Source organism: Sus scrofa, chromosome 6 (genome assembly GCF_000003025.6).
Source record: "Sus scrofa isolate TJ Tabasco breed Duroc chromosome 6, Sscrofa11.1, whole genome shotgun sequence".
Classification (NCBI taxonomy): domain Eukaryota; kingdom Metazoa; phylum Chordata; class Mammalia; order Artiodactyla; family Suidae; genus Sus; species Sus scrofa.
In genome coordinates this window covers 47,946,265-47,963,616 of record NC_010448.4, presented here as the reverse complement: position 1 = coordinate 47,963,616, position 17,352 = coordinate 47,946,265, and the positions used below count along the sequence as shown (strand labels likewise).

Here is a 17,352-nt window from a genome sequence, read left to right as displayed (position 1 = left end):
TACTGGAGACAGGGAGGGGGAGGTTACTAGTTATAGAGGGGAATTGATGCTAGGTTGGCTCACAGGTTACCATGGAAACCAGAAGAGGCTCACACCCCTCACCTGGATAAGCCATCTTGGTGGAGACATTCTGATTTAAAGATTAGAATAATCACCAGCTGGATTGAGGGCAAGTCTTTAGGCATTTCCTGATTAGGCTCTGTGATTAAGAGGGGAGGTCAGTCAAGTAGGTAGGGCGTAGCTGAAGCAGGGACTGGTTGAACAGGGGAGGTCCAGAGAGCAAGAGAACAGTCATCTTGGATGGCCTGATCATACAGCCTTAGTGGCTCATGTGTAACCAGAGATGCTGCATGACCTCTGGGTCCAAGTCAGAAAAGTCTAGGCAGCTTTGGGGAGTTCCCATCATGGTTCAGCTTGTTAAGAATCCAACTAGTATCCAGGAGGATGCAGGTTCAATCCCCAGCCTCAATCAGTGTGTTAAGGATCCGGTGTTGCTGTGAGCTATGGTGTAGGTCACAGATGCGGCTCAGATCTGGGGTGGCTGTGGCTGTGGTATAGGCTGGCAGCTTTAGCTCCAATTAGACCCCTAACCTGGGAACCTCCATATGCCATGGGTGCGGCCCTGGGAAAAAAAAAAAGTAACCTGCCTTAGACCACACAGCTCATAGGCGGTGGAGTCAGATTTAAACCCAGGTCTACCTGACTCCCAAGCTCACTTTTGTAACCCTCATGGGGGAGACTCACAAAGCCAGTGGCCTCCTCTCCAGAAAGGTGGGTGCCTGCGACTAGAACTTCACAGTGTGGCAGTCTCTTCAGGTGTGTGGGCCCCCGAGGTGCCACCTGGACCAGGGCCAGACCTGTGGTCCTACCTGTTGGATGGACAGATGGAAGGGGTAAGGACGTGGCAGGGGGAGGGGAGTCAGGGCTGGGCCGTGGATTGGGTGGTTGGATGGATGGATGGGTGGAGGAGGTTGACCAGGGCAGGGAGGTCTGCCTCTCTGAGCTTGGCCTCTAGCTTCTGGCTATGGAAAGAGTCGGGACTTGTCCTCTGTGGGTGTATTTTTCCTGGAGTCTCTGTCTCCCCCACTGGGTAAGTCTGGGCTCGGCTTTTGATTTCTTGGGTCTCAGTCTCAAGTGCTTTGCCGCTGTCAGTTTTCTGGCTCTGGCCTCTATCTTGGTGCCTGCATCTCCATTTCATTCTGATTCCACACTTTTATCAATATCTCCATGGCTCCTGGGGTCCCAGGGGGCAGCTTTTAGGCTTGCTCAGTGTTTTTAAGCCTCAGCGGCACATTAGAAACACTTGGGGAGTTGATAATAATCATAACAGAAATAGCAAATATTTATTTGGTGCATATCCCATGCCAGGCACTGTTACACTTACATTAACTCATTTAATCCTGACTCTGACTCTATGAGGTCGGTATTACTCCTCCCCCATTTTACAGAAGGGGAAACTGAGACCTGAAGAAGATGCTTCCAAGTTTCAGAGTTAATAATAGGTAGAACTGTGAGCTCCCGCTGCGGTTCAATGAGATCAGCAGTGGCTTGGGAGTGCTGGGACGAGGGTTCCATCTGCAGCCTGGCACAATGGATCCAGCATTGCTTTGGCTTAGTTTGAGGCTGTGGCTTGGATCTGTTCCCTGGTCTGGGAGCTCCATATGCCTCAGGGCGGCCAAATAATAATAATAATAATAATAATAATAATAATAATAATAATAATATAGTAGAACGGGGAGTTCCCTGGTGGTCTGTGGGGTAGGATTTGGTACCTTCACTGCCGTGGCCCAGGTTCAGTGTCTGGTCTGCGAACTGAGATGCCGCACCTACTACTACAAGCTGCAGCAAAAAAAAGATTGAACCCTGTACCTGGACCTCCTTAGATTTTAACGTATGTTTGAATCACCTGGGGATTTGTTAAAATGCAGATTTCTTTCTTTTTTTTTTTTTTTCTTTTTTAGGGCCACAAGTGTGGCATAGGGAAGTTCCTGGGCTAGGGGTTGAATGTGAGCCGCAGCTGCCAGCCTACGCCACAGCCACAGCAATGTGGGATCTGAGCCGAGTTTGCACCTACACTGCATCTCACAGCAATGCCGGATCCTTAACCCACTGAGCAAGGCCAGGAATCGAACCCGCATCCTCATGCATGCTAGTCGGGTTCATTCCTGCTGAGCCACGGCAGGAACGCCCAAAATGCAGATTTCTGATTCAGTAGGTTGGGCCTGAGATTCTGCATTTCTAACACTCTCACAAGAGGCTATTAGTTGTCTGTGGTTCACACTTTGAGGAGCAAGAGTTTTAACCATTACGTGTCTTTTCTTTGTCTTTTTGCCATTTTTTGGGCCGCTCTCGCGGCATATGGAGGTTCCCAGACTAGGGGTCGAATCGGAGCCGTTGCCACCAGCCTATGCCACAGCCACAGCAATGTGGGATCCAAGCCGTGTCTGCAACCTACACCACAGCTCCCGGCAATGCCGGATCCTTAACCCACAGAGCAAAGCCAGGGATCGAACCCGCAACCTCATGGTTCCTAGTTGTTAACCACTGCGCCACGACGGGAACTCCAACCATTTCATGTTAACTGCCTCTCTAGAGAGCAGTGGTTCTCAAGGTGTGGTCCCTGGGCCAGCAGCATTAGCTTAACCTGGGAACTTGTTAGACATGCCAGTTCTCTGAGTGACCCTGAATCAGCAATTCTGGGCGTGGGGTCCAGCCATCTATGGTTTAGATAGACCTCCAGCTGGTTCCAAGGCACATTAAAGTTTGAGAACCACTGATTGATAGAATGTGGCAATTTAGGACAATCAAATCTCTGGGACTGCAGCCCAGACCTTGGTGTCTTTAGAGGTCCCCAAGCGATTGTAAAGCAAGCAAAGGCCGTGAGGCACTGGGTTGGACGGAGGGACAATCCCGGTTTATGTAAGTAAACAAACACACACACCAGTTGGATTGGAATTTGCTGGCAGGGTTTGGGCAGGCCAGGGGAAGCTCAGATGGGCAGAGGCTAGGGGAAGACAAATGGGAAATTAAATTTGGAAGAGTACCAGAAGGGAGGCTAGAACAGGGGGGCTGGAATTCATCGGAGAGACCCGACCAGCAAATCCTTAGAACCCATGGGTTGAGGGGAGGGGAGGAAGTTGCCCTGGGGCCCCCCTATTTCCCCCTTTCGAGGGACACAAAATAAGGAGGTAGATGTTTTTGAAGAAATGGGGGCATAGTGGAGGGCTTTCTTGGAATCTGAGGGGACACATGTAGGGTTTGGGGGGAACTAAACCGAACAAAGATGATGGGTTTAGAGGCGTTGTCTAACTGACACAGGGACAGCATCTTGGTCTGTGATGAATCTTCAGAACCTAAAACCATGTCTGGCATTTAAGAATCATAATTTCAAATTTTATTTCAACAGAGACGAGCAGCTATTTTTTTATTTTGTCTCTCATGTAGATTTTTTTATTTTGTCTTTTTGTCTTTTTAGGGCCGCACCCGTGGCATATGGAGGTTCCCAGGCTAGGGGTCGAATCAGAGCTGTAGCCAATGGCCTACGCCACAGCCACGTAAGATCCGAGCCGTGTCTATGATCTACACCATAGCTCACAGCAACACCAGATCTTAACCCGCTGAGAGAGGCCAGGGATCAAACTGGCAAAGTCATGATTCCTAGTTGGATTCGTTTCTGCTGAGCCACAATGGGAACTCCCCTAATTTTTTATTAGAGTATAGTTGATTTACAGTGTTGTGTCAATTTCTGCTGTACAGTGTAGTGACCCAGTTGTACATTTATATACGTACTTTTTCTCATACTATCTTTCATCATGTTCTACCCCAAGAGTTTGAACATAGCTCCCTGTGCTGGACAGTAGGATTCTATTCTTAAGATCTTTTTTTTTTTTTTTTTTTCTTGGCTGCATCCACAGCATGGAGAAGTTCCTAGGGCCAGGGATCAAATCCGAACCACAGCAGCGACCCAAGCTGCTGCAGTGACAATGCTGGATCCTTAACCTGCTGTGCCACAAGGGAACTCCCTGAAGGTCATTTCTTTATTATTATTTTGTTTTCATTTTTTAAAGTTTTATGGAACTATAGTTAATTGACAATGTTGTGATCATTTATTTCTGCTGTACCACGAAGTGATTCAGTTCAGGTCACTTTTTTTTTTTTTTTTTTTTTGTCTTTTTGTTATTTCTTGGGCCGCTCCCGCGGCACATGGAGATTCCCAGGCTAGGGGTCCGAATCGCAGCCATAGCCACCAGCCTACACTAGAGGCACAGCAACGCGTGATCTGAGCCGCGTCTGCAACCTGCACCACAGCTCACAGCAACGCCGGATCGTTAACCCACTGAGCAAGGCCAGGGATCAAACCCGCAACCTCATGGTTCCTAGTTGGATTCGTTAACCACTGCGCCACGACGGGAAATCCTCAGGTCACTTCTTGATTCAATGTGGATGCTGGAGCCCAAGCAGAAATTACATGGAAGGAGGAAAGGGCATTGAGGCACCTGCCAGCTGCCTGTTCCCTTCCAGAAACTTCCCTGGAAGCGCAACACTCTGACATGAGGGGTTTTTGTTTGTTTGTTTTAGCTATCCTCTCTTCAAGAGAGGCTGGTAAATATCTTTTAGCCTGCTGCATTGCCACCTGCAATTAAACTGCAGTTCTGCTCTTAAAGAAGTGGAGAATGGGTATAGCCTAGCCTGGTAGCAGTCTTTGCCACACACTTATAGCCAGATGGTGAGTGTGCTGGTGTGGAGAATGACAAATGTCAGGTTGACATTAGACTAGGTTGACCACCAGGCTGTCGAAGTTTTGCCGCTGCAAGGATTTTTATGTGTTTATTCATCACTGCTCATGGAGTGCTGAGAACAAGGCCTAACACATGATAGGCACTTGATAAGAATTGAATGGGAGTTCCCATTTTGGCTCAGCAGGCTAAGAACCCCACTAGTATCCATGAGGATGCAAGTTTGATCCCTGGCTTTGCTCATTGGATGAAGCATCCTACCTTGCCACAAGCTGCAGCCTAGGTTGAAGATGTGGTTTGGATCTGGTACAGCTGTGGTGTAGGCCAGCAGCTGCAGCTCCAATTCCACCCTTAGCCTGGGAACGTCCATATGCCACAGGTGTGGCCCTAAAAAGAAAAAGTAAAACACAAAAAAACAAACAACAAAAAAGAATGGAACGCATGCACCTCCGGCTAATACTCTAAGGAGCAGGGAAAAAAAAAAGCTCATAATTGTCTGAAATGTGATAGAAGTATTAAAAAATTCTTGTTGACGTGCCACCAATTTTTTTATCTTAAAAACTTTCACTCTGGAGTTCCTGTCGTGGCTCAGTGGTTAGTGGATCCGACTAGGAACCATGAGGTTGTGGGTTTGATCCCTGGCCTCGCTCAGCGGGCTAAGGATCCGGCGTTGCCGTGAGCTGTGGTGTAGGTTGCAGACGAGGCTCGGATCCCGTGTTGCTGTGGCTCTGGCGTAGGCCGGTGACTACAGCTCCGATTCGACCCCTAGCCTGGGAACCTCCATATGCCGTGGGAGTGGCCCAAGAAATGACAAAAAAAAAACAAAAAAACAAAAAAACTTTCACTCTTTCAGAAAGGTTATAAAAGTAAGACAATGAGCACTCACATACCCTTCACCTTGAGTCACCAGTGTTAATATTTTGCCTTCCTTTCTCTCTCCCACTTGAAAGTAAGTTGCATACATCACAATGCTTCCCACCCAGACACTATCTCTGAAGCTCCCAGAAACAAGGACATTTCTTACATAAATCACAATACTCCACAATTTTAATTTTGCAGTAACAGGATCAGCACTGTATTATCTAATATGTACTCCATATTAAAATGTATCCAGTTATACCAGTAATAACTTTGTTCTTGATACATTTTCAAATTCAGGACCCAGTCCAATCGAGGCCTGTCAATTGCATTTATTTATTTACTCTTTTTTCTTTTTCCTTTTTAGGGCGGCACCTGAGGCACATGGAAGTTCCCAGGCTAGGGGTGGAATTGGAGCTGCAGCTGCCAGCCACAGCCACAGCCACAGCAACGCAAGATCGGAGCCACATCTGCGGTCTATGCCGCACCTTGTGGGAATGCTCAATCCTTAATCTACCGATCGAGGTCGGAGATCGAATCTGCATTCTCGTGGATACTGGTTGGGTTCTTAACCCACTGAGCCACAGTGGGAACTCCTGTGCATTGCATTTAGATGTCACTATCATGTCTTCTTCTGGAGCAGTTCCCATGGCCTTTTTGTTTTGTTTTATCCTTTCATGATGCTGACATTTTTGAAGACTTCAAGCTAGTTGTTCTAGCGAATATTTTGGCTTGGGTTTGTTTGATTCTTTATTCATGATTTAAATTCAGGTTAAACGTTCTGGCCAAGAATCATTCAGAGATGACGTGGTGTCATCAGTGCATCACAACCCAAGGAAACTGATGTCCATTTATCTCCTTTTTGGTGAGTGGGTTTAGTTGGTGTCTGCCAAATGTCCCCATGGTAAAGGTTTCTTTCCTTCCTTCTAATAAATAAGTCATCTGTGGGATGATGCTGGAGACTGTGAGTATCCCGTGCTCCAACAACTTTTCATCCAAAGGTGTTAGCATCCATTGATTGTCCTCATCTGAATCAATTATTCCACTGGTGATTACAAAATGCTTCGAAGATTTTGAAATATCAATTTTTGTTCTGGCATAAACAGTACAGATTTTCCATCAAGATGGGAAAATGTTTCAGCAGTATTCTTTGACAACAGCACAAAAATAAACTTTTCTCCCTCTTTTCTCAAAATCTTTTTGTAGCTAGATTCCCCCACATCCTGAATCTATTTGTCTGTTTGTCTCTGTTTCCCATACTTATTTATTTTTCCCTCTCCTGGTTTAGAATTCTTTGGAAAGACTAGCCAAGAGGCCTTATATTCTAGCCTTTGTGGAGAAATTGTTAAATTTGAGTGGGTGATAAATTTTCAGGACCAGAGTTCCCATCATGGCGCAGTGGTTGACAAATCCGACTAGGAACCATGAGGTTTCGAGTTCAGTCCCTGGCCTTGCTCAGTGGGTTAGGGATCTGGCATTGCCATGAGCTGTGGAGAGGGTTGCAACCAGCTCGGATCCCTTATTGCTGTGGCTCTGGCGTAGGCCGGTGGCTACAGCTCTGATTACACCCCTAGCCTGGGAATCTCCGTATGCTGCGGGAGCGGCCCTAGAAAAGGCAAAAAGACAAAAAAAAAAAAAAAAAAGTTTCAGGACCATGGATAGGTGATGTGGGTGATGATGATGCTAATTAACATTTATTGAGCACAGAGGATGTGCCAAGAATTATTCTATGATTTATATGTATTAAATAACTTCAGATTTTCAATAACCTTAGGAGTGAGGTGTCATTTTTATCCTTAGTTCAGAGGAAAGTGAGGTACAGAGAGGTTAGGTGATTTGATCAAAGGCGCACACTACAAAGTGACAGATCTGGGACCTGAATCCAGTGATCTCACCTGAGATTTATCCATCTGACTTACCTCAACTTTAACAAAGAGAGAAAGACTTTGAAGAAGCTAACAAGTATCCTGCGAAAAACTGATACTTACATCAGTCAGGGTTCACTTCTGGAAGAAATAAACCACTCTAGCAATTCTAAACAGAAAGGAGTTTAATAGTAACAACTAGGCATTTATCATGATGGTTAATTTTATGTGTCCACTTGGCCAGTCCATGGTACCCAAGTATTTGGTCAAACATCTTCCTTCCTCCCCCCCCTCTTTCTTTCTTTCTTTCTTTCTTTCTTTCTTTCTTTCTTTCTCTCTCTCTTTCTCTCTCTCTTTCTCTCTTTCTTTCTCTCTTCCTTCCTTCCTTCCTTCCTCTCTCCCTGTCTCTCTCTTTCTTTCTTTCTTTTCTTCCTTCCTTCCTTCCTTTATGGCCACACTTGAGACATATGGAGGTTCCAAGGCTATGGGTCAAGTTGGAGCTGTAGCTGTTGGCCTACAAACCACAGGCCCACAGGCCACCACTACGTCAGATCTGAGCCACTTCTGGGACCTACACCACAGCTCACAGCAACACCCGATCCTTAACCCACTGAACCCGCAGCCTCATGGATCCGAATCTGGTCCGTTAACCACTGAGCCATGACAGGAACTCCTTCTTTGCCATCTTTGGATTTAAGTTCTGCCAGAGAGAGAGAAAAGGAGTGTAACCGAGGAGGACCCTGGGAAGCCTTCCCAGAATAGACCCCACCCTCTGCCTGCCTCTTGGCTGTAGAAGAACTTTAGTCAGAGTATACATTTAATCAGAGAAGTGAGAAAGTGCAGAAAGAAAAAAAACCAGTCAAGTAAGACAAATAAAATACTTCAGCTATTAAACACAATCAATCATGGACCTTTAGTTCTTCCTCAAGGACTATAGGTTGTTTTTTTTTTTTGTTTGTTTGTTTGTTTTTTGTCTTTTTGCCTTTTCTAAGGCTGCTTCCTGTGGCATATGGAGGTTCCCAGGCTAGGGGTGGAATTGGAGCTGTAGCCACTGGCCTACGCCACAGCCACGGCAACTCGGCATCCGAGCCACGTCTGTGACCTACGCCACAGCTCACGGCAACGCCGGACCCTTAGCCCGCTGAGCGAGGCCAGGGATCAAACCCACAACCTCATGGTTCCCCTCATGGTTCCTAGTCGGATTGGTTAACCCCTGCGCCACGACGGGACCTCCGGCTGTAGGTGTTTTGAGACAGGTCTGTGGAGCTGTTTTGCAGAGACGGAAACCCCCACCAGGGGGAAGAAGTGAACTGGACGCTGCTCACAACCCAGTCGACCCCAGACCAGTGGGAACCAGAAGGTCCTAATTCCCTCACCACCCACCAATCAGAGGAATGTCCACGAGTTATCACACACCCCAAACCCCCTCCCTCACCCCGGAAAAACTGGAAAACGAAAAAAAGAAGTGTGTAGGAAGAAGGCGAATGGGACTTCCTGGTGGGGCCAATGAGCCCTCTCAGAGGGAGCGACGATTCTAGTTGGATATCTTTTCAAAAAGTTTTATTGAAGTAGAGGTGATTTGCAATGTCATGTTAATTTCTGCTGTACAGCAAAGTGACTCAGTTGTGCCGATAGATCTCCATCCCCAGATAGGTTACCACAGATTATTGAGCAGAGTTCCCTGCGTTATAGAGCAGGGCTCCGTTGACCACCACACCACGTGCAAGAGTGTGCAGACGCCAAACCCAAGCTCCCAATCCATCCGTCCCCCGTGATCTAGTTAGATCTTAAAGGAGAAAGAAGACTGTCTGAAACTCCATAAGGACAAGAAAGGGTCTGTCTCATCATCGCTGTAACTCCAGTGACTAGTGCAGGGACAGATGCAACCTCACAAATACTTACATAAAAGAGTAAATGCTGGGGAGTTCCCGTTGTGGCTCAGCTGTTAAGGAATCTGACTGGCATCCAAGAGGACGCAGGGTCATCCTGGCCCCGCTCGGTGGGTTAAGGATCGGGTGTTGCCATGAGCTGTGGCGGAGGTCGCAGACGCGGCTCGGATCCCTCGTGGCTGTGGCTGTGGTGTAGGCTGGAGGCTGTAGCTCGGATTCAACCCCTCGCCTGGCAACCGCCAGATGCCATGAGTACCACCCCAAAACCAAGACCAAAAAAAAAAAAAAAAAAAAGGGACTCTGCTGTTTTCTAGGAGGCTGTTTCCATACAGAAAGCAGGCCCGGGTTCAGTCACCAGGACTCTTTTGACTGCGAGTTGGCAAGTAACTGAAAACCCTGTGTCCCCTGGGCTTAGCCATTAGGAGAACCTATCTTGTCACAGTTAAGGAGGCTAAATGTGTGTGCTTCTGGAGGGTAGGGAGGACATTTGAGAAGATCAAGGAAGGATGAAGAGCTTAGATTTCTTCCTTCTGTCTGATCTGAGTGTGGAAGGGGATCCCTCCCAGAGCCCCCCAAACCCTCCCACCAGCCACACTTTGACTCAGCCTTGTGAGACCACCGCAGGGGAACTAGCCCCGTCCACCTGGACCTCTGCCCCACAGCACCCTGAGACAAGGAATCTGTGCTGTGTTAAGACACTCCTCTGGCCAGCGATCGTTATGGCAGCAGAACAAAACCAACACACACACACACACACACACACACACACACACGTCCCACACCACAAAGAGCATCTTTTCCTCATTGTTTATTTGCACAATTTTTATAAAAAGTAGAAAAAATAAACAGTTTCTTGCAACTGAGTATGAGAATGTACACACATAAATACAAAAATAGTGATTTGGAGGCAATAAATTAAGAAGAGGGGTGCTGAAGCATAAATAACATCCAAGACGCTGGGACAGGGTGCAGGCCGGTGTCTGGGGTCAGACACACAGGTCTCCACTGGCGACACATTTCAGGTCCCGGGTGAGGAGGCGGAAGAGGTTGAACATGACAGAGGCTTCCAGGCAGCTCTGGGGCTCCTGTGGGGAGGGGGTGGCTCGGTGGCTCCGTGTCTGGGCTCCCAGCCGCCCGCCCCCAGACATCCGCTCTCCCTCCCGGCTCACTCACCTTCTTCTGGGCCTCCTGGAGCCGGTGCAGCCAGTGGTGGAGGCGGCCCCGGGGCCGGGGGCCTGCCATGGGCTGAGCTGGGACCTGTGGGCAGAGGAGGGTGGTGAGGGGGTGTGAGGCCGGGCCTGGGGCGAGGGGACACACGGGTGGTCAGAGCCCAGCCGAGGCCCGGGCCCCCCCCTCCCCGCCGAGCACTCACACAGGCCTGGAGCTGGGCGTGGATGTGGCGCAGCGTGTGAAGGGGCTGGTCCAGGCTGCTGTGCAGGGATGAGTTCGCCAAGGAGCCCAGGACGCTGAGGGTCAGGGCCACCTCGGCCTCCAAGGCCACGGGGCGCTCCCACACCTGAGGAGGAGACAGAAGCCAGGTGAGAGCGGCGCGTGAGAGAGAGCAGGTGCGGAGCGACAGCGGAGGGGGCCAGGGGAAGGGACAGGCAGAGGCGAAAGCCACCGCCAGGGGGGAGGCAGGGCCAGGGTGGTGCCCTGAGGGGCGGAGGTGGGGGGGTCTGTCTGCTGAGGAGGCCGAGGGCGGGCCAGGCGGGGAGGGCCAGAGCCGGAGGGGCGGGGCCGGGCGGGGGCGGGGCCTGTGGGCGGGGCCAGGTGAGGGCAGGTGAGGGCAGGGGTGGGGGGCCTGGCTCTCCCAACTCACCTGCAGCTGCTTCAGGTCCCTGCTCCTGGGGAAGATGCGGGAGCTGCAGTTCCAGTCCTCCAAGAGGGACTCTTCCTAGAGGGCAAGGGCAGGTCAGCCCGCAGCAGGGGGGACGACGCAGGGCGGACCCCAGAGAGACTGGAGGCTGGCCAACGACGGCGGGAGGGGAGGTGACTCTCCAAAGGGACAGTGGAGGCAGGTGCGCCCCAGGAGGACAGGAGTCACCCCTGGGGGGAGGGCAGAGCTCGGCCCAGGGACCCCCGGGACACCGCGGGGTCGGGGCAGAAGAGGGTTGTGGGTGGAGGTTAGCCCACCGCAGGGGGGCTTGAGGAGACTCACAAAGGCATCCTTGGCCCTCTTGAAGGCCTGCAGCGCTTGTGGGGACAGAGACTTGAACTGGGCCAAGTGGCAGCCCCTTGCTCCTGGGAGGGCCCTGAGGGCTTCAGGGACAGGCACCGCTCCTGTCCTGGGTGGAGCCACCGTCATCAGCACCAGCACCAGCACCAGCGAGCCACCCAGGGCCATGTCTGTGCCAGGGAAGGACAGAGAGATGAGGGGATGGAGCCCATCGGGGTGGTCGGGGGTGGGGGGGGTGAGGGCGGGGCCCCGGGGAGCTGAGGGTCCCGCACAATGACTGAAGGCTCACCCAGCTTCCTTCCTCCTGCCTGGTGTCTCTGGTCTCTGTCAGCAGGTGGAGGATCACGTGTCCTCTCTGAGGCTGAAGAGAGTCTTGGTAGGGGGCTTCGGTCTTGTCAGGCGTCTCTGACCTCAGCCTCCTGGCCTGGATCTCTGCCCGTCGCTCTGTCTCTGTGTCTCTGAACGCCAGGCTCCGTCGGAGGGCTGAGTCCTGCCTGAGCTCCATGCTGCAGCTTTTAGCTTGTGCCGATGGGCAATCCCAGCTGATGTAGGAAAAGTGAAAACCCAGCCAGAGGCTGCCACTGGCCACCAGGCGAGGCCCCAGGCTGGGAAAGCCCAGAGCAGGGCGGGGCCTGTGAGCCAGGTGAGCCGCTGAGGGAAAGAGAAACTGACAGGGAGCCAGCACAGCTCACCTCCAAGAAACGGAGCTCTGGGGACACAATCGGAGCTGGGGCAGCTTCAGCCCCACAGGTGGAGGGGGCAAGGTGGGTTCTTGTGGGACGCCCAGCCTAGACCTAGGACCGGGGTGGGGAGGGGACAGGGGGACTCCCCGTGTGCAGATACACCTGGAGGAGGTGCTGCCAGGAAGAACCTGGAACTTTCAGGAGGGAGGCCATTCAGGGGATGGGGAAGATCCAGGGCTGCTGCTGGGGGTGGAGGAGAGACGGACAAAACACTCACACATTAAGAGAGAAGGAAAAGAAAGAACGAGACTTTCAGGGAGGATACGCCAATGAAAAGTCAAACATTTCCCCTGGTGGCTCGGTTTGGTAAAAACTCAACTACCTAGTCCCTGTGAGGATGCGGGTTCAATCCCGGGCCTCGCTCAGTGGGTTAAGGACCCAGCGTGGCCACAGGCCGTGGCCTAGGTCACAGATGCGGCTCCGATCTGGCGTTGCTGGGGCTGTGGTGTAGGGCTCAGCTGCAGCTCTGACTCAGCCCCTGGCCTGGGAATTCCATATGCCATGAATGGGGCCAAAAGAAAGAAAGAAAGAAAAGAAACAGAAAGAAAATCCAAACATTTCTTAAAAATTAAATCCATACATCAACCAGTAAAAGAAAGTCAAAAATGAAACTCTATTTTAGGGCCATTACAAAAAAAAAAAAAGAAAGAAAGAGGAGAACACGCGAGTTGTCCCGTCTGCAGATGACATGCTGCACCCAGAAAATCCTGATGCCACTGTCCCCACAGCCACAGAGCTCATCAGTGACTTCAGCAAAGTTGCAGGATGCAAAGTCCTCATACAGAAATCTTGTGTTTTTCCACAGGCTGACAATGAACTCTCAGAAAGAGAGAGTCAGGATACAACTGCATTTCTAATCACATGCAACAGAATAAAATACTTAGGAATACACCTACCTAAGGAGGTAAAAGACCTGCACTCAAAAATGTCTAAGACACCGATGAAAAAAACTGAAAGCAGCACAAACCAATGGCATGATAGTCCATGTTCAAGGATTGGCAAATTAATATCGTTCAAAGGATCTTATTACCCAAGACAATTCCTATCAAAACACCACTGGCATTTTTCACAGAACTAGAAAACAGGTGTTTTAATTTGTCTAGAAACACAAAAGCTGCTGAATAGTTAAAACAGGCTTAAGAAAGAAGAACAGAGCTGGAAGGATCTCGCTCCCTGACCACAGAAAGGGTATGACGTTGGCAAAAGACAGGCACACAGATCAACGGGACAGAACAGAGAGGCCACAAATAAACCCGTGCATTTATGGCCAATTATTCTACAAAAAGGGAGGCAGGGACACACAAGGGAACAAAGACCGTCTCTCCAATAAGTGGGGCTGTGAAAACCAAACGGCTACCTGTGAAAGAATGAACTCAGAACACTTTCTAACACCATCCAAAAACATAAACTCAAAATGGATTTCTAACTGTTAGACCAGAAACCATAAAATTCCTAGCCGAGAACATAGGCAGAACACTCTGACATGTATTGCAGCAATGTTTTTTTCCCCATCTGTCTCTTAAGGCAAAGGAAACGAAATCAAAAATAAACAAATGGGACTTAATTAAACTTATAAGCTGATGCACAGCAAAGGAAACCATTGATAAAATGACAAGACAACCTACTGAATGGGAGAAAATGTTTGCCGATGATGTGACTGATAAAGGGTGACTATCTAAAATATAAAAACAGCTCCTACAACTCAACATCAGAAAAACAACCTGATGAGAAAATGGGCAGAAGAGGCGTTCCTGTAACAGCTCAGTGGGAATGAACCCGAATAGTATCCATGAGGAAGCAGATTTGATCCCTGGCCTTGCTCTGTGGTTTAAGGATCTGGCGTTGTGAGCTGTGGTGTAGGTGGCAGTCGTAGCTCAGAAGACAGAATTGGATAGAGAGAAGGAGGCCCTGAATCAGATATTTAGGGGTAGTGATGGCTTGGAGATCAAGCTTTGAAGCTGGACAGTGTGTAGGTTGATCTCCCGTCTCTGCCAATTACTGACTATATATTGTGGAAAAGTCTCTTTACTGTGCCTCAGTTTTCTCATCTGTAAATTGGAGGTAGAGCAATTCCTGCAGTGTTATTTCTTTTGTGCATTAAAGGAGGGGATACATATCAGATACTCACTTTCGAAAGAAGGTGAGAGGATTCAGAAAGAGACAGAGACAAAAACTGGTGACAGAGAATTGGGTTAGAGTCATTGCTGGCACTGTTGCCCAGGAGGGTAAAGTCCTCACAGCCCTGCCTGCCCCCTCTGGGCTGATCAATGGCCAGCAATGACATTGGGAAAGCTTCACCTGCGCGGGGAAGCCCGGCTCTCATCATCCTCAGCTGGGCACTTAAAAGCCACCATGGAGGGTCAGGCACCGCTGTCACAGGTGGACACCACTCCGGACACCACTCAGGACAGTGGAAGGCAGGCCCTGCAACAGCACGAGGCACCAAAGACACATTGCAGGTGAGGAGTGAGGGGAGAGAGAAGATGAGGGGAGAAGGGGGGTCCCGGCCCAGCCCGTGTCTCTCCCCCTGCATGTCCTCTGCGATTGTGCTCGGAGCATCGGTCCCTCTGGGAGTTTAACCAGAGGCGGGGTGCTTGGGCTTGGGGGCCTTCTCCTTGGGCCCCCTGATGTCCGTCGCCTCTTGTAGGAACAGGGATGGGACCACGTGGCACAGCCGCGGTGGCTATGGGACTGTGGGTCTTTGTGACGGCGGTCTTCGCGTTGGACCCTGAAGACGTGGTGGTGCCCGGTCGCTGCGTCCTCTCTCACTACCGCTCCCTGGACCCTCAGGCGCTGGTGGCCGTCAAGGCGCTGAGGGACCACTATGTGAGTGATGTCCAGACGCCCGACCCCCGGATCCTGGGCCCGCCGGGTTCAGAGACCACAGTCTTGATCCCGCGGGCGCTCCAGTCCTAGCGTGCAGCAGGAGAAATTCTCAGGGTCCAGAATAGTGACCACTGTCATCTTCCCGGCCGCCCTGGCCCTCGTGTCACACATGGCCTGGGTGCCTATCACAGAGGGGCGCCCCCTCCAGGTGGACTCGGCTCCACACCGGGGCGCAGGCTCCGCCCGGGGAGCACGAGTGTGTTTCAGGCCTGGCTCACGCCTTCGGAGAGCTGCCTGGTAGGGACACCGTAAGCACAAACGTCCCCGCCCGTCCTGATCTACGTCGAGCAATCCCCGATGTTCCAGAGCTTCGGGGGCCCTGGCGAGTAGGCCCAGGGTCACCCCGGCCCTTGTCCCTCAGGAGGAAGAGACGCTGAGCTGGAGGCCACGCAACTGCTCGTTCCGCTTGAGGAGGGACCCTCCGCCGCCATCGGTGAGGCCGGAGGCCCGAGACCAGGGAGGGGTGGGGTTGGGGCTGAGGCGAGCGCAGGGCGCGGCCCCGTCTGACGCCCTCCGGGTCCCCGCAGTCCTGTGCGCGGCTCCGCCTGGTGGCCCGCGGCCTCGCCGACGCCCAGGCGGTGCTGAGCAGCCTGCCGAGCCCCGAGCTGTTCCCCGGCGTCGGCCCGACCCTGGAGCTGCTGGCGGCCGCGCGGCGGGACGTGGCGGCCTGTGTGAGTGAGGCCCTCCCTGGCCCCGCACCCCCGCCGGCTCGCGCTGGGCCCTCGCGGCCCCCCACCCTCACCCCCGATTGCCCGTCTGTCCCGCTGAGCCCCGAAACGGGCGCAGGCACGATTCGCCTAGTCTCGGTGTCCCCAGCGCCGGCCTTCGCTCTGCAGCGGGGAGGCTGAGGGGCGGGGGCACGTGGCACCGGGAATCGGTTCTTCGCCTTCTTCATCACCTCGTGTTTCCTCCCCATCCAGCTGGAGCTGGTCCAGCCAGGCTCCGGGAGGAAGTCCCTGCGGCCGCCCAGGAGGCGTCACAGAGCTGTGAGTGGAGCAGGCGCCAAAGCGGTTGGACCGCAGGGGGGCGGCGTGAGGTCGAGAAGGGACGCGAGCGGGTTTGGAGCGTTGAGCGCCTGGAGGGGAATCTCTCTTGGGAAGGAGATTCCTGACGCAGCCGCGCTCTGCCTCCTTCCTGGGCTCCAGGACTCGCCTCGGTGCCACGAAGCCACCGTCATCTTCAACCTGCTGCGGCTTCTCGCGTGGGACCTGCGGCTGGTGGCGCATTCGGGGCCTTGTCTGTGACCCCGCCGCGGCTGCGCGGGGACCCGAAGCTCTGAGGATGCCTGGCTGCGGGCGCGGCCCTGCTGCATTGCCCAGAGGACCAGGCGGATCTTTCAGTCTCCCTGCCTGCGCCAGTGCCAGAAGCGCCCTTTTCCCAAGGACCAGAAGGAGTTCCCCTCAAGCAGTGACATTCACGTGGGATGCATTGCCTTACGATATTCCAGAGCCGGGCCTGGCAGGCAAAGAATGCAGTCCGTGTCTGCCTTGTCACTGACCACCTCTTACCTGGAGCAGTTTCTACTTCTGTGGTTCCAGGAACCCCTTGTCCCATGATAGGTTCCAACCCCAGCTTGGAACCTTCGGTGGCCGCTTTGAGATGCCGTGAATATGGGACGCTTTCCACTGGGGAGGGGCTGCATAGTGAAAGGGCCCAAAGTCCTTCTGTTCAGTGGCTTTTGAATTCCGTTACTTGCATGTGTGTTGTTCTTGTGAAGTTCCTATGTATATCTGCTATTCTGTCTTCTGATGTTAATTTATTGCCAGTTATTAAATATTTTTTGTATTTGCATTGGTTCTTCCCCTGTGATCATTTTGAGGGGAGCTGTTCAGCACCAAATAAATGCTCAGACAGGGAAATCTGGTGACCTGAGTTTCAATTTTGCCCCTGCCACCTAATTGTCCCAGATCTGGGCAAATGTCTTCTCTCCCGGCGGGCCTTGGTTTACTCATCTATGGCATGGCATCATTGCCCTTGCCTTGTAGTGAGTAATGCACATTGAAATAGTATTTCTGAAGCTGCCAGCATTCCAGTTACAAAATGGACTTAGTAAATGGTCTCCATGAAATGATCATACACATAAAAGCACAAACAAGTGCACTTTTAAAATTGTCCAAATCTGTGGATGGCCAATATTTGGGGCCACCTGCAAAGCCTGTTTTCTCAAGGTCACACAATTAGGAAGTGTCAGAGCCAGGT

At 51.6% G+C, this 17,352-nt stretch overlaps 2 protein-coding genes across 2 annotated transcripts; one reads left to right on the top strand and one right to left on the bottom strand.

Annotated features, from left to right (window-relative positions):
• On the bottom strand, nucleotides 10,335-11,692 carry IL28B (interleukin 28B (interferon, lambda 3)). Its single transcript, NM_001166490.1, has 5 exons — nucleotides 11,507-11,692; nucleotides 11,168-11,242; nucleotides 10,721-10,864; nucleotides 10,522-10,605; nucleotides 10,335-10,433 (listed from the first exon to the last, which is right to left on the bottom strand). Exons 1-5 carry the CDS (start codon nucleotides 11,690-11,692, stop codon nucleotides 10,335-10,337), a joined length of 588 nt encoding a protein of 195 aa, NP_001159962.1.
• Nucleotides 14,907-16,938, top strand: LOC102161030 (interferon lambda-4). The gene is made up of 5 exons (XM_013990503.2): nucleotides 14,907-15,093; nucleotides 15,515-15,586; nucleotides 15,681-15,824; nucleotides 16,074-16,139; nucleotides 16,299-16,938. Exons 1-5 carry the CDS (start codon nucleotides 14,923-14,925, stop codon nucleotides 16,395-16,397), a joined length of 552 nt encoding a protein of 183 aa, XP_013845957.1. The 5' UTR covers nucleotides 14,907-14,922; the 3' UTR covers nucleotides 16,398-16,938.

What these genes read in the sequence shown, in the direction of transcription:
- IL28B (NM_001166490.1), bottom strand. Translation starts at nt 11,692, where the DNA reads ATGGCCCTGGGTGGCTCGCTGGTGCTGGTGCTGGTGCTGATGACGGTG. An exon ending in AGAGGGCCAAGGATGCCTTT is followed by an intron (nt 11,243 to 11,506) that starts GTGAGTCTCCTC and finishes CTTGCCCTCTAG; the next exon opens with GAAGAGTCCCTCTTGGAGGA. An exon ending in GGGACCTGAAGCAGCTGCAG is followed by an intron (nt 10,865 to 11,167) that starts GTGAGTTGGGAG and finishes TCTCCTCCTCAG; the next exon opens with GTGTGGGAGCGCCCCGTGGC.
- LOC102161030 (XM_013990503.2), top strand. Translation starts at nt 14,923, where the DNA reads ATGGGACCACGTGGCACAGCCGCGGTGGCTATGGGACTGTGGGTCTTT. An exon ending in AGGCGCTGAGGGACCACTAT is followed by an intron (nt 15,094 to 15,514) that starts GTGAGTGATGTC and finishes CTTGTCCCTCAG; the next exon opens with GAGGAAGAGACGCTGAGCTG. An exon ending in GGCGGGACGTGGCGGCCTGT is followed by an intron (nt 15,825 to 16,073) that starts GTGAGTGAGGCC and finishes CTCCCCATCCAG; the next exon opens with CTGGAGCTGGTCCAGCCAGG.